Genomic DNA, 12,219 nt, shown 5'->3' with positions numbered 1-12,219 from the left:
TTGAGGGCTTGCACTATTTCTTAGGTGTGGCCGAGGTAAATAAGCGGGATGGTTTCATGTGCTGTCCATATGCCCTATGTAAGAATTTAAAGGAATATTCAAGCTCAATGAGTCTTCATTCACATTTGCTTAAGTCAGGTTTCATGTCAAACTATATATGTTGGACTAAGCATGGAGAAAGCGGGGTAATGATGGAAGAAGGTGAAGGAGAAGATTTAGACATTGATGACATTATTGCTCAGTATGGTGCCTTTGATGATACTACAATGGGGGGAGATGAAGAAGAGGTAGCGGTAGAAGATGATCTCGGTGATGCTCTTGGCGATGCCTTTCGTGATGCACAACAAGAATTGGAAAGTGAAAAAGAGAAAGTTAAGTTCGAGCGCATGCTTGAGGATCATAGGAAGTTGCTATACCCGACGGCCGAAGAGGGGCAAAAAAAGCTGGGTACAACACTGGAATTGCTACAGTGGAAGGCAAAGAATGGTATATCCGACAAGGCATTTGGGAATTTATTGAACCTCATAAAGAAGATGCTTCCGAAGCCAAATGAATTGCCCACCACTACGTACGAAGCAAAAAAGGTTGTCTGCCCATTGGGATTAAAAATCCAGAAGATACATGCATGTCCTAATGACTGCATCATCTACCATGGCAATGAATACGAGAATTTGGATGAATGTCTGATATGTAAAGCATCGCGGTATAAGATCAGGCGCGATGATCCTGGTGACGTCGAGGGTGAACAACGTCCTAGAAAGAAAATCCCTGCCAAGGTTATGTGGTATGCTCCTATAATACCACGCTTAAAACGTTTGTTCAGAAATAAAGACCATGCAAAGTTGTTGCGGTGGTATAAAGAAGACCGTAAGGTAGACAATATGCTGAGACACCCAGCTGATGGGTCCCAGTGGAGAGCGATAGACAGGGAATTTCCAGAGTTTGCAAATGAGGCTAGAAACTTAAGGTTCGCCTTAAGTACAGATGGTATGAATCCTTTTGGAGAGCAGAGCACTAGTCATAGCACTTGGCCAGTTACTCTATGTATCTACAACCTTCCTCCATGGTTATGCATGAAGCGGAAGTTCATTATGATGCCGATCCTCATCCAAGGTCCGAGGCAACCTGGCAACGATATTGATGTCTATCTGAAGCCATTAGTTGAAGAACTTCTAGTTTTATGGAACAAACCAGGTGTACGTGTCTGGGATGAGTACAAACAAGAACACTTTGACCTACGAGCAATGTTGTTCGTAACAATCAATGATTGGCCTGCTTTAAGTAATCTTTCAGGTCAGACAAACAAATGATATAATGCATGCACACATTGTTTTGATGACCTTGACAGTATATATTTGAAAAGATGTCGAAAGGTCGTGTACCTTGGCCATCGTCGATTCCTTCCATTGAATCACCAAGTAAGAAAGAAAGGGAAGCATTTTAAAGATAAGCCAGACCATCGGAAGAAGCCTCATAACCGAACCAGGGAAGATGTACTCGCAATGGTCAAGGATGTGAAAGTAGTATTTGGAAAGGGACAAGGCAGTGAATCTATTCCCAAAGATGCTAAGGGACACGCACCCAAAGATGCTAAGGAGATCAAGAGGCAAGTGCAGCTAGCAATGAGTCAAATGCAATCGCAATCAACGCCGGGAGTCACCATTAGCCCCGTTGGTCAGATAAAAAGCAGTTGTGCTTCTACGGAGCTGCCAGTTATTCAAGACGACGCTAGGTTGCGCTTCCCTGTTGATGACATTACCGAGCCTCTAACAACATGTGAGCTGCACATTCTAGATGGTAATAATGCATCAATCATGGTGGCTGTCGAGGTTGTATCTCCAATAGACCGAACGAAGACACCAAGAATCCATGGGTCAGTTATTCAACCTGGATATGCTAGCGTCTCGGTCGATAGAGTGCTCAAAGGTTACAGCAATGTTCCTCTTGACATTGAAGGCGGTGATGGGGAGAAGACACTAGGAGAAGCAGAGAAGACATTTATTCAATGGCGCAAACGCTTCATCATCATTCCTGGGGCGCCACCGCTTCCCCTACCTCACCCTAGGTACGAATGAAAGTGAATGAAATATTATTTTCCATTAATTTTCTATTGGCTTCAAAAATAATTGACACACAACTTGTTTTTGTAGCAGGGTCTCCCCCCAGCCTAGCCTAATCATTCATTCCCCATCTCATCACAGCATCGCGGGGGGCGAGATGACTTCATCCCCATGGCAATCGCCAACTCCTACACCGGCCCCATCGCCTCCACAACGATCTCCAACTCCTACACCGGCCCCACCGCCTCTACAACGATCTCCAACGCCTCCACGCCGGTCTCCACCAACACCGGCCTCATCGCCTCCACGCCGGTCTCCAACACCGCCCCCACCCCCTCCACAGCGACGCACTACAAAGACGTCTAAGGTCCCGGCGGCAAAGAAGACCCCGAGAAAAAGAGTTATTTCTCAAGAAATACTTCCTGAAAAGACTGATGAGCAAATAGCAGCTGAAGAAGACAAAAAAGTGAAAGATTTTTTTATAGATATAAAAAACAAGAGTCAAGCGAAGCTTAAGGAGAAGTCGTACTTTTACATACCACGAGATGTGTTGAGGCAGAAGGTCGATGCTCACAAGAAAAAGATGATTGAACTTCGTAAGACTTCGCCACTATCAGACTATGACCACTCCCTCGTGAAGTCACATGATGTAGATAAGAAAAGGAAAAGAGCATCAGAGAAGCATGTCCCACAGCTTGGACAACAGAAGCAACCAATGCAAAATCTTGTTGTTGCTAATCAATATGGTTCCAACATAGAAGTCTATCGACCAGACAACTCTGGAGAAGTGTCGGTTCAAGCCCTTAATGCTTTTTTTCAAGATACTGGTTTAACCTTGGATCAATTGACGGGCAAAGCTCCAATCCAGAACCTGGAAGTTGATACCTGGAAGACTTATAAATATGGCAAAAGTCTGTACAACCCTGCGGCTCTGAATGAATTGGGTACGCAAATGTACTTGCTCAACAAGTGGTACATGCAGGCGTGTGGCAGAGGTGAGCATTGGATCTTTGTCAGATTTAGAGACCATCATTACTTCCGTGGCGATGACATCTTACATATTAGTTTCGAAGAATTGCATCAACTATACCACATGGACGCTCTGGACAAATCAATCATTAGCTCCTTTTGTTTGTAAGTGATTCTTACTTTTATTTAATAAACTCACTTCCATGCGTACGTGTATATAATTATCCTCACATGTAACTTATATTTATATACAGATTCCAGATGTCAGAGCTCCAAAGAATACAAGACACCAGTGTTGGCTTCATTGATCCTTATATCGTATTCAAAACCAGTATTATTGTCAAGGAGCGATGGGTATCTGAAGCACAGGAGAATATCATGATGTTTTTCGTGAAGCAGCACGACAAGACAATAATACTTTTCCCGTACAACTTTGAGTAAGTGTTAATAATAATGTAGTCTACACATTTTATGTAATATCAATACAACTTATATGCATGTACGTGTGTGTATAAACCAATGCAGTTTTCACTAGATACTCATTGTTATTGAGTTAAACTCAAGTCGGTTACTAATCTTTGACTCGTTGAGAAAAGAACGGGCACTATACCAAGATATGATAGACATTATCCAGGGGTAATTTCGATCTCTCACGCACAATTATTATTGAATAGACTTTGCCATAATTTATTAACGATCGTACATTATTGGTCGCACAGGGTTTGGAAAGAGTTTATTCGGCAACATCGCAAGGATTGCAAGGCACCACTTAATGTAGTTGAAATACCAGTAAGTTGTACTATATACACTTCCCCACGTGTTTAATTACTATATCGTACTTCAATTTACGTGTGAGATGATGAGAATAATCTTCTTCTCGTACAGTGGTGTTTACGGCAGGAACTAGGTAATAACTTGTGTGGATACTACGTTTGTGAATTTATCACTGCGCACATAAGAAGAACTCCTGAAGATGTCCTCAGAGTACGTATATATCAATTTTTATTTATTTTTAAATGAATATATATACATATATGTGTATTAATACTTTTCCTTTTATTTCAAATGCAAGACTGAATGGTTGAAACGAAGGGTCATGCAAAAAGACCATCTGAAAGCAGTTCAAGAGTCAATAGCAGGATATCTTCTAGAAAAAGTGCTAAATCCCAACGGCGAGTTCTACTTTGATCCTAAGGAATAAATGATGTAAATTAAATGTTTATTGATATCATTATTTTTGAGAACAAGATTATGAAAGTGTTGTATATATACATATATATATATCTATAATATATATAGTTTCATACTTTATTCGAATATAATAATGCTCAAGATGAGAATTAGATGTAATTATACGCATGCGTGTATTTATATTAGCAGCGTAGAATACGTACATAAAAACATATTATATATTAAACAAATACGTGTAACTGAACTGAAAACAAATTAAACAAAAAAAAGAAAAAGAAAAGGAACCTTTAGTCCCGGTTGGGGTTACCAACCGGGACTAAAGGGTGCGCCAGGTTTGCTCGGCTGGAGGGCCTTTAGTCCCGGTTGGTGTTACCAACCGGGACTAAAGGTCCCTCTTTAGTCCCGGCTCGATGACCCGGGACTGAAGGTTCCACCTTTAGTCCCGGGATCGTTGTCCCGGCGCGGTAACCGGGACTAAAGGCTGTTACCACCCGGGACAACAAGTCCATTCTGTAGTAGTGATTGTTAGGAGTCTTAGAGGGTTTGAGTTTGTTAGCAACTAGAGTCCTTATTTCCAGCGTCAAGTTGTTAGAGTCGATTGTATAAGAGTCCAACTCTTGGTTAATGGAAAGGTAGCCTGGGATTAAGACTTATAGTCTCCCTTGGGCGCCTGGCGCTCCCGTTTCCCTGTCCCCCGTTTTCCCTGTTGCCGCACGCGAACTCTAGAACACGGCGCCGTCTCGACGTTCACGAGCGCGCCCCCACGCTCCAACCTCCCCTCCCTACTTCCTCTGAAGCAAAGCACGACGTCGTAACAACCTGGTATCAGAGCTCATGGCCACTTCAGGGACCTCGTCGGCGACCGTGCCTCCCACCTCCGGTGCCTCCATGCCGCCGGCCATCTCCTCTGCCACGCCCACCACTTCCGCCGTTGTTGAGCCGTCTCTTCCGCTCGCCACCATGCCACCACCACCCCCACCAATGACGGCCATCCCTACGGACGCGCTCAACGCCTTCACCAAAGCCATCCAAGGGCTCCAGAACCAGATGGCGGTGATGAACTTCCACATCGGGGACTTGGCGACGCGCGTGTCCGTGATGGACGGTCGCGCCCTGCCGGTTCTACCGGGGTTGGATGCCACCCTGGCTCTTCCAGCGGCGTCGATGCCGCTGATCTCCGATCCGGCCCCCGCGGCGCCCGCGTCATCCTCGGTGCCCACTGCGGCACCATCGGCTCCACTGGCTTCGGCGCCTGCATCGACTACGCTGCCCGCCACGGCGACTCATCCGTTCGGTGTTCTGATCGGCCAGATATGCTTTCCTCACTCGCCATCCCCCGTGCCGTCCCTGGAGTCCATCTTGCGGGGGTCGGTGCCGGTGTCCTCCGCGCCCATGGCATCCCCTACGTCCCGCGTGCATGTGCCACCGGAGCTGGAGGGACAGGTGGTGCCCAAGTATCACAAGTTGGTGTTTCCGACGTTTGACGGGAAGGTAGATCCCCTCGGTTGGTTGAACAAGTGCGAACAATTCTTCAATGGCCACCAGACGCGCCATGCTGACCGAGTCTGGCTCGCGTCGTACCACCTCACCGGAGTTGCTCAGCAGTGGTACTTGGTCCTCGAAGCCGACGCAGGCCGGCCGCAATGGGAGGAGTTCCGCACGTTGTGCCAGCAGCGCTTCGGTCCTCCCCTCAGCACGAACCATCTGTCAGACCTGGCGCGCTTGCCCTTCACTTCGACGGTGGATGCCTATATGGAAGCGTTCTAGGCCCGAGCGGCGCACGCCGGGCGTCTCTCTCCGGGTCAAAAGGCGAAGCTCTTCACGGGTGGGTTGTCGAGTCACATCCGCATCGATGTGGAGCTTCACGACCCGCAGGATCTGTAGCGCGCCATGCATCTGGCACGCGCATACGAGCGCCGGAAGCGCGCTGGCTCCGCTTGCCTTGCCTGCCCAGCAGCGGCGTCGGCCAACGGGGGCGCCGCCCATCCCACCTGCTTCATCTGGGGCGACCTCAGCAGCGGCCTCTTCTTCCACGACGACACCGCAGAGGGCATTCAAGCAGCTCTCACCGGACGAGATGGCGGAGCGCAGGAAGTAGGGCCTCTGCTATAATTGTGACGAACCGTACAGTCCGGGGCCATAAGTGTGCCCGACTGTTCTTTCTCGAGGCCGCCGATTACATCATCGAGGAGCCAGACGACGCCGCCGACGCACTAGCTACGCCGTCGGCTGACAACTTGTTCGACCCGGACAAGCCCCTGATATCTCTCTCGGCGATCACCGGTATCCGGACGGCGGACACCATGCAGCTTTGCGTTCGAGTGGGCGCACATGAGCTTACCGCGCTCCTAGATTCGGGCTCTACACACAACTTCATCAGTGGTGCCGCCGCACGACGTGCTGAACTTCAGTTCCACGACAGCGGAGGTGCCCATGTCGTCGTGGACCAACTGGTGACCGCGTCATGTGTCGCGGCTTGGCTCGTGACGTCGACCTCCGGATCGGCGGTGAAACTTTCAAGGTTGACTGCTACTCCATTCCGCTGGACTCCTACGACATGGTACTCGGCATCACATGGCTCCGCACGCTCGGCCCGATACTCTGGGACTTCGACAACCTGTGCATGGCGTTCACATACCAGGGGCGTCGCGTGCTGTGGCGGGGTGTCGGCTCGCCGGCCGCGGCCCTTCCTCCGACAGGTTGCCTCCTCGCCGCCCGGGGGCTCTCGGCCAAGGGGACCGAGCCTGCACTGCTCGAGTGCCTACTGGACTCATATGCTGATGTCTTCGTGGCGCCGACAGGCCTGCCTCCGGCTCGTGCGTGTGACCACAGGATCCACCTCAAGCCGTCCACAGAGCCCGTGGCAGTACGTCCCTATCGCTATCCTCAGCTCCAGAAGGATGAGCTGGAAAGACAATGTGAGGAGATGTTGCAGCAAGGCACGATCCGCAACAGCACTTCTCCGTTCTCGGCACCGGTGTTGCTCGTCAAGAAACAAGATGGCTCGTGGCGATTTTGCGTGGACTACCGCGCCCTCAATGCAGCCACCGTGAAGGACAAATTTCCTATACCAGTTGTTGAGGAATTACTCGATGAGCTCCATGGCGCCAAGTTCTTTACGAAGCTCGATCTCCAGTTCGGGATATCATCAAGTGCGAGTTCACCCTGACGATGTGGCTAAGACAGCGTTCCGCACTCACCACTGGCCACTTTGAATTTTTGGTCATGCCGTTTGGGCTCTCCAACGCGCCGTCCACGTTCCAGGCGCTCATGAACCTAGTGTTGAAGCAGTTCCTCCGACGCTGCATGCTTGTGTTCTTCGACGACATCCTCGTCTACAGCGCCACATGGACGGAGCACCTCTTGCCACTGCACGCGGTCCTGGATGTCCTGCGCGCCCACAAGCTGCACCTCAAAAAGTCCAAGTGTTCCTTCGCTGCTACATCAGTTCAGTACCTGGGACATGTGATCTCGCATGAAGGTGTCTCCATGGACGTATCCAAAGTCGTAGCGGTGCAATCGTGGCCGCAGCCGCGATCGGCACGTGGTCTCCGCGGATTCCTCAGCTTGGCGGGGTATTATAGGCGGTTCATCAAGGATTATGGCACCCTCACGGCGCCATTGACAAGCCTCTTGCGGAAGAACGCGTTCCTGTGGACAGACGCTGCCGACGCAGCATTCACGGCCCTGAAGTCGGCACTGTCCGCAGCCCCGATTCTACATCTTCCAGATTTCGACCGGGAATTTGTCATCGACTGCGACGCGTCGGGCTCCGGGTTTGGGGCTGTCTTGCATCAAGGGGCAGGCCCCATCGCGTTCTTCAGCCGGCCGTTTGTGGCGCGGCACCTGAAGGTGGCGGCATATGAACGGGAGCTGATCGGGCTGGCGCAGGCCATTCGCCACTGGCGCCCGTACCTTTGGGGGCGGGCCTTTGTCGTGCGCACAGATCATTATGCGTTGAAATTCCTTCTCGACCAGCGCCTGTCCACCATCCCACAGCATCACTGGATCAGCAAACTAATCGGTTATGATTTCAGGGTTGAGTACCGACCAGGACGATTCAACGTCGCCGCCGATGCATTGTCTCGACGGGATGGCGACAAACCACTGTTGGCGGTGCTGCGCGGTCCGGAGAACGACCGTGGCGACGCTCTCTGTGCCCACGTTCCAGCTGTTCGACGAGCTGCGACGTGAGTTTGAGGACGACGTCGAGCTGCGCGCGCGCCGGGACGCTGTGGCCGCAGGTGACTACGGCAACGACTGGTGGCTGCGCGACGGGCTCGTGCTCCACAAGGGGCGCGTCTTCGTGCCAGCCTCCTCATCGGTGCTTGACGACGTGCTCCAGCTGGCGCACACGGGCGCGCACGAGGGGATCCAGAAGACATTGCAGCGCCTCCGCACCGAGTTCTTCGTCGAACATGATCGCCGCGTCGTCCGTGATTTTGTGCGGGCGTGCTCCACATGCCAGCGCAACAAGACGGAGACTCTACACCCAGCCGGTCTCCTGCAGCCGTTGCCCGTGCCGTCTCGTGTGTGGGCGGACATTGCGATGGACTTCGTCGAGGCCCTTCCTAAGGTCCATGGCAAGAGTGTCATCCTCACCGTCGTCGACAGGTTCTCCAAGTACGCCCACTTCATTCCGTTGGGGCACCCTTACACGGCTGGTGGTTGCTCGTGCCTTCTTCCACGACATCGTGCGCCTTCATGGTTTTCCGGACTCCATTGTCAGTGATCGCGACCCCGTTTTTACCGGCCATGTGTGGCGTGACCTCTTCCGGCAGGCCGGTGTGCGGTTGAAGATGAGTACAGCCTTCCATCCTCAAACCGATGGACAGTCTGAGGCTGTTAACAAGACGATTGCCATGTACCTTCGCTGCCTCACCGGTGATCGTCCTCGCGATTGGCTTCGATTGGCTTCCTTGGGTGGAGTTCTGTTACAACACCGCCTACCATTCGGCTCTTCGGACCTCGCCATTCACCGTGGTCTACGGCCGTGCGCCGCCGGAACTACTGCCCTATGTGCCTGGTCGTGCCTAGACTGAGGCGGTCGATGAGCTTCTCGCCAACCGGGACGAGTTTCTGGAAGAAGTGCGTTCCCGACTTCTTCAGGCGTAGGAGCATGCACGGCGTTCCTATGATGCTCGTCATCGTGCTCTGGAGTTTGCGGTGGGCGACTGGGTGCTCTTGCGCCTCCTTCATCGATCCATCCAGGCTCTGGAACCGGGCAGTCGTGGCAAGCTGGGTCCTAAATATGCGGGACCCTATCAGGTTGTGGAGCGTATTGGTGAAGTGGCGTATCGCCTCCAGTTGCCAGCAGGAGCACGGATTCATGACGTGTTTCATGTTGGTGTGTTGAAGCCATTCCGTGGTGCACCTCCATCATCAATTCCAGCATTGCCTCCTATTCGTCATGGCCGTCCGCTTCTTCGCCCTGACCGTGTGCTCTGCTCCAGTCTCCGGCGCGGCAAGTGGCATGTGCTTGTTCAGTGGGCAGGATTGCCAGCTTCTGAGGCGACTTGGGAGTCGGTCACTGGGTTTCGCGCTGCTCATCCTGAGTTCCAGCTCGAGGACGAGCTGTTTCCGGAGGAGGGGAGAGATGTTATGGTCGGGGTCACATATGAGAGGAGGAACAAGCATCGTGGGTGAGCCAAACAGGTCTGGCTCCGGTCGTTACGTGCCAACATTGCCAACTGGTCAGGTGGAGTCCCAGAAGAAGATTTGGTTTGTTAGCATTGTTAGGAGTCTTAGAGGGTTTGAGTTTGTTAGCAACTAGAGTCCTTATTTCCAGCGTCAAGTTGTTAGAGTCGATTGTATAAGAGTCCAACTCTTGGTTAATGGAAAGGTAGCCTGGGATTGAGACTTATAGTCTCCCTTGGGCGCCTGGCGCTCCCGTTTCCCTGTCCCCCGTTTTCCCTGTTGCCGCACGCGAACTCTAGAACACGGCGCCGTCTCGACGTTCACGAGCGCGCCCCCACGCTCCAACCTCCCCTCCCTACTTCCTCCGAAGCAAAGCACGACGTCGTAACAGGTAGCTACATGAAAAACACCAGATTCTGGTTTGATTCTTGGCTGTATGAAAAACCTTTATACTTGATGGTTCCTGTGTTGTTTGAATTGTGTGATAATAAAGAAATTACTGTGGCTCAGGCTAGAAGTGGTGAACCTATTACTTTTAGAAGATGGCTGTTTCATGAATTAAGAGTTAGCTGGGACCTTATATGGAACTAATGTGATGAACTTTCAGTTATCTAGTGATCCTGATATAATTGGTTGGAAATTTGGAAAAAACTAATAGATTCACTGTCAAGTCGGTTTACAATGGTCTGACGAAGTCTGATTCTAGCCTGTTTCATAAAAGAATATGGAAAGGTCAAATTCCTGCTAAGATCAAGATATTCTTATGGCTCATGACTAATGATGCTATATTAACAGAAGATAATCTTAGAAAAAGGAAGTGGATTGGAGACTATAGCTGTGCCTTTTGTGATGAGGATGAAACAATAGCTCATTTATTTTTTAATTGCCCTATATCAAAAGTTATTTGGTCGGTTGTGGCAAAGTGTAGGAACAAAGCTTGTTTTGAGGGGAAGATCATCAAAAACCCATTAGAAATCATATGCCATGCTTGTGCGCTGATGATTTATTAGGCAGGTCTGTATGCTGAGGTGGATAAGGAACAGCTGGTGGAAGGTGCTAATCTCATGCTGGAGTTGGCGAAAGGTCTCATGGCGGCTCAACATACAAGACACGGTGGCAATCTTCAGCTGACAGATGGGGAACCACAAGACCCAGAGGAAGACGCTGTCTGAAGCTCATGATCCTAAAAAGTGATGGCAACTGTGATGCTGATACTAGAGTTCTGGGAGGAAACTTGGTTTTATGTTCTGTCTGATGTATTAAAATGTCGGTATGGTTGTTTTAGTCTTGAGGTGGTGTAGACTGCTCTCTTATCGCTGCAACTCTCTAAGGCAGAGTCTTAGGATCTACTGGTAGCTCTCCTTCATGGTCCTTTCCTTTTGCTTCTTAGCTATCTGAATTCTCTCTAAACATGCTTGTATTTCCGTTATGAATATAAAGGAGATGGGGTTTCCTCGCGTGGAAAAAAAATGTGGTAGCTACACTATTGCAACCTTGCTTGTTAAATTTTTATATGCTATACCTTTGCATGTAGCAGAATATGCTTGAAAGATGCAGGTAAGAAAAACACTAACAAATTTGTATACAATTTACCTTCAATATCATTAATACTTTCATCCTTTTCTAGAAATTTGAGATAATAAAACTTGTTTATTCGTTTTCTCATACAAAACCATGATAAAAGTATTTAGAGACTCACTTCCCAACGAGAGATAATATCATTCAATTGGCTAGAAAATGTTTTAGGCATAGTACCTCTACAATTTTGTTTTAACAATATTCTCTGAAAAGATGGAAGATCTTACAAACTCATTCTTCAGTAATTATCTTAGTTTTCAATTCTTGCTCCATTCGAATAAAGTATCTGACTTATTAGCTTATGATGCAGTTGGTGAATTAAATCCTTATGCATTGAATTCCATTCCTAAATAGATACCTGTATTGTCTCCCATATTGCTGTTGAAGTCCCCCGAACATACCGTGGCTCTCATGTTTGTGCAGGTTTCAACACGGAGTGACAGAATGCTCCACATGAAGATGAAACAACTATGACTTAACTACTATATATTATTCCACTAAATCAATGCCGGACTCAGTCATGGGAAGTACCATAGTATTAACGATTATATTGTATGTCTGTTCACTCCTACTTCTAGTCCTAGGAACATGATCTCCAGAATCGGTTATTAATTATTTAGGGCTATGCAGGCTATGTGGTCTTTGTTGCCAGCCTGTTCGGTTGGCTGGTTCATATCGTTGCTGGTTCGTGAAGAAGTACTGCTGGCTGGTTTATGTGAGAGAAAAATACTGTTCCGGCTGAAAATTTACGATCGTTTACGACAAGCTACAGCCAAACGAACAG

General features: G+C 49.3%; 2 protein-coding genes across 2 annotated transcripts; both read left to right on the top strand.

Moving 5' to 3' along the window:
* Positions 1-7,445: 7,445 nt before the first annotated feature.
* On the top strand, positions 7,446-8,263 carry LOC136488432 (uncharacterized mitochondrial protein AtMg00860-like). The gene is made up of 2 exons (XM_066485366.1): positions 7,446-8,156; positions 8,258-8,263. Exons 1-2 carry the CDS (start codon positions 7,446-7,448, stop codon positions 8,261-8,263), a joined length of 717 nt encoding a protein of 238 aa, XP_066341463.1.
* A 50-nt stretch (positions 8,264-8,313) lies between these two features.
* On the top strand, positions 8,314-9,866 carry LOC136488431 (uncharacterized). Its single transcript, XM_066485365.1, has 3 exons — positions 8,314-8,843; positions 8,950-9,064; positions 9,489-9,866. Exons 1-3 carry the CDS (start codon positions 8,314-8,316, stop codon positions 9,864-9,866), a joined length of 1,023 nt encoding a protein of 340 aa, XP_066341462.1.
* The last annotated feature ends 2,353 nt before the right edge of the window (positions 9,867-12,219 follow it).

The sequence above is a fragment of the Miscanthus floridulus genome, chromosome 10 (assembly GCF_019320115.1).
Source record: "Miscanthus floridulus cultivar M001 chromosome 10, ASM1932011v1, whole genome shotgun sequence".
Classification (NCBI taxonomy): Eukaryota; Viridiplantae; Streptophyta; class Magnoliopsida; order Poales; family Poaceae; genus Miscanthus; species Miscanthus floridulus.
The sequence above is the reverse complement of the archived record's forward strand: the minus strand, read 5'-3'. Positions and strand labels throughout refer to the sequence as shown.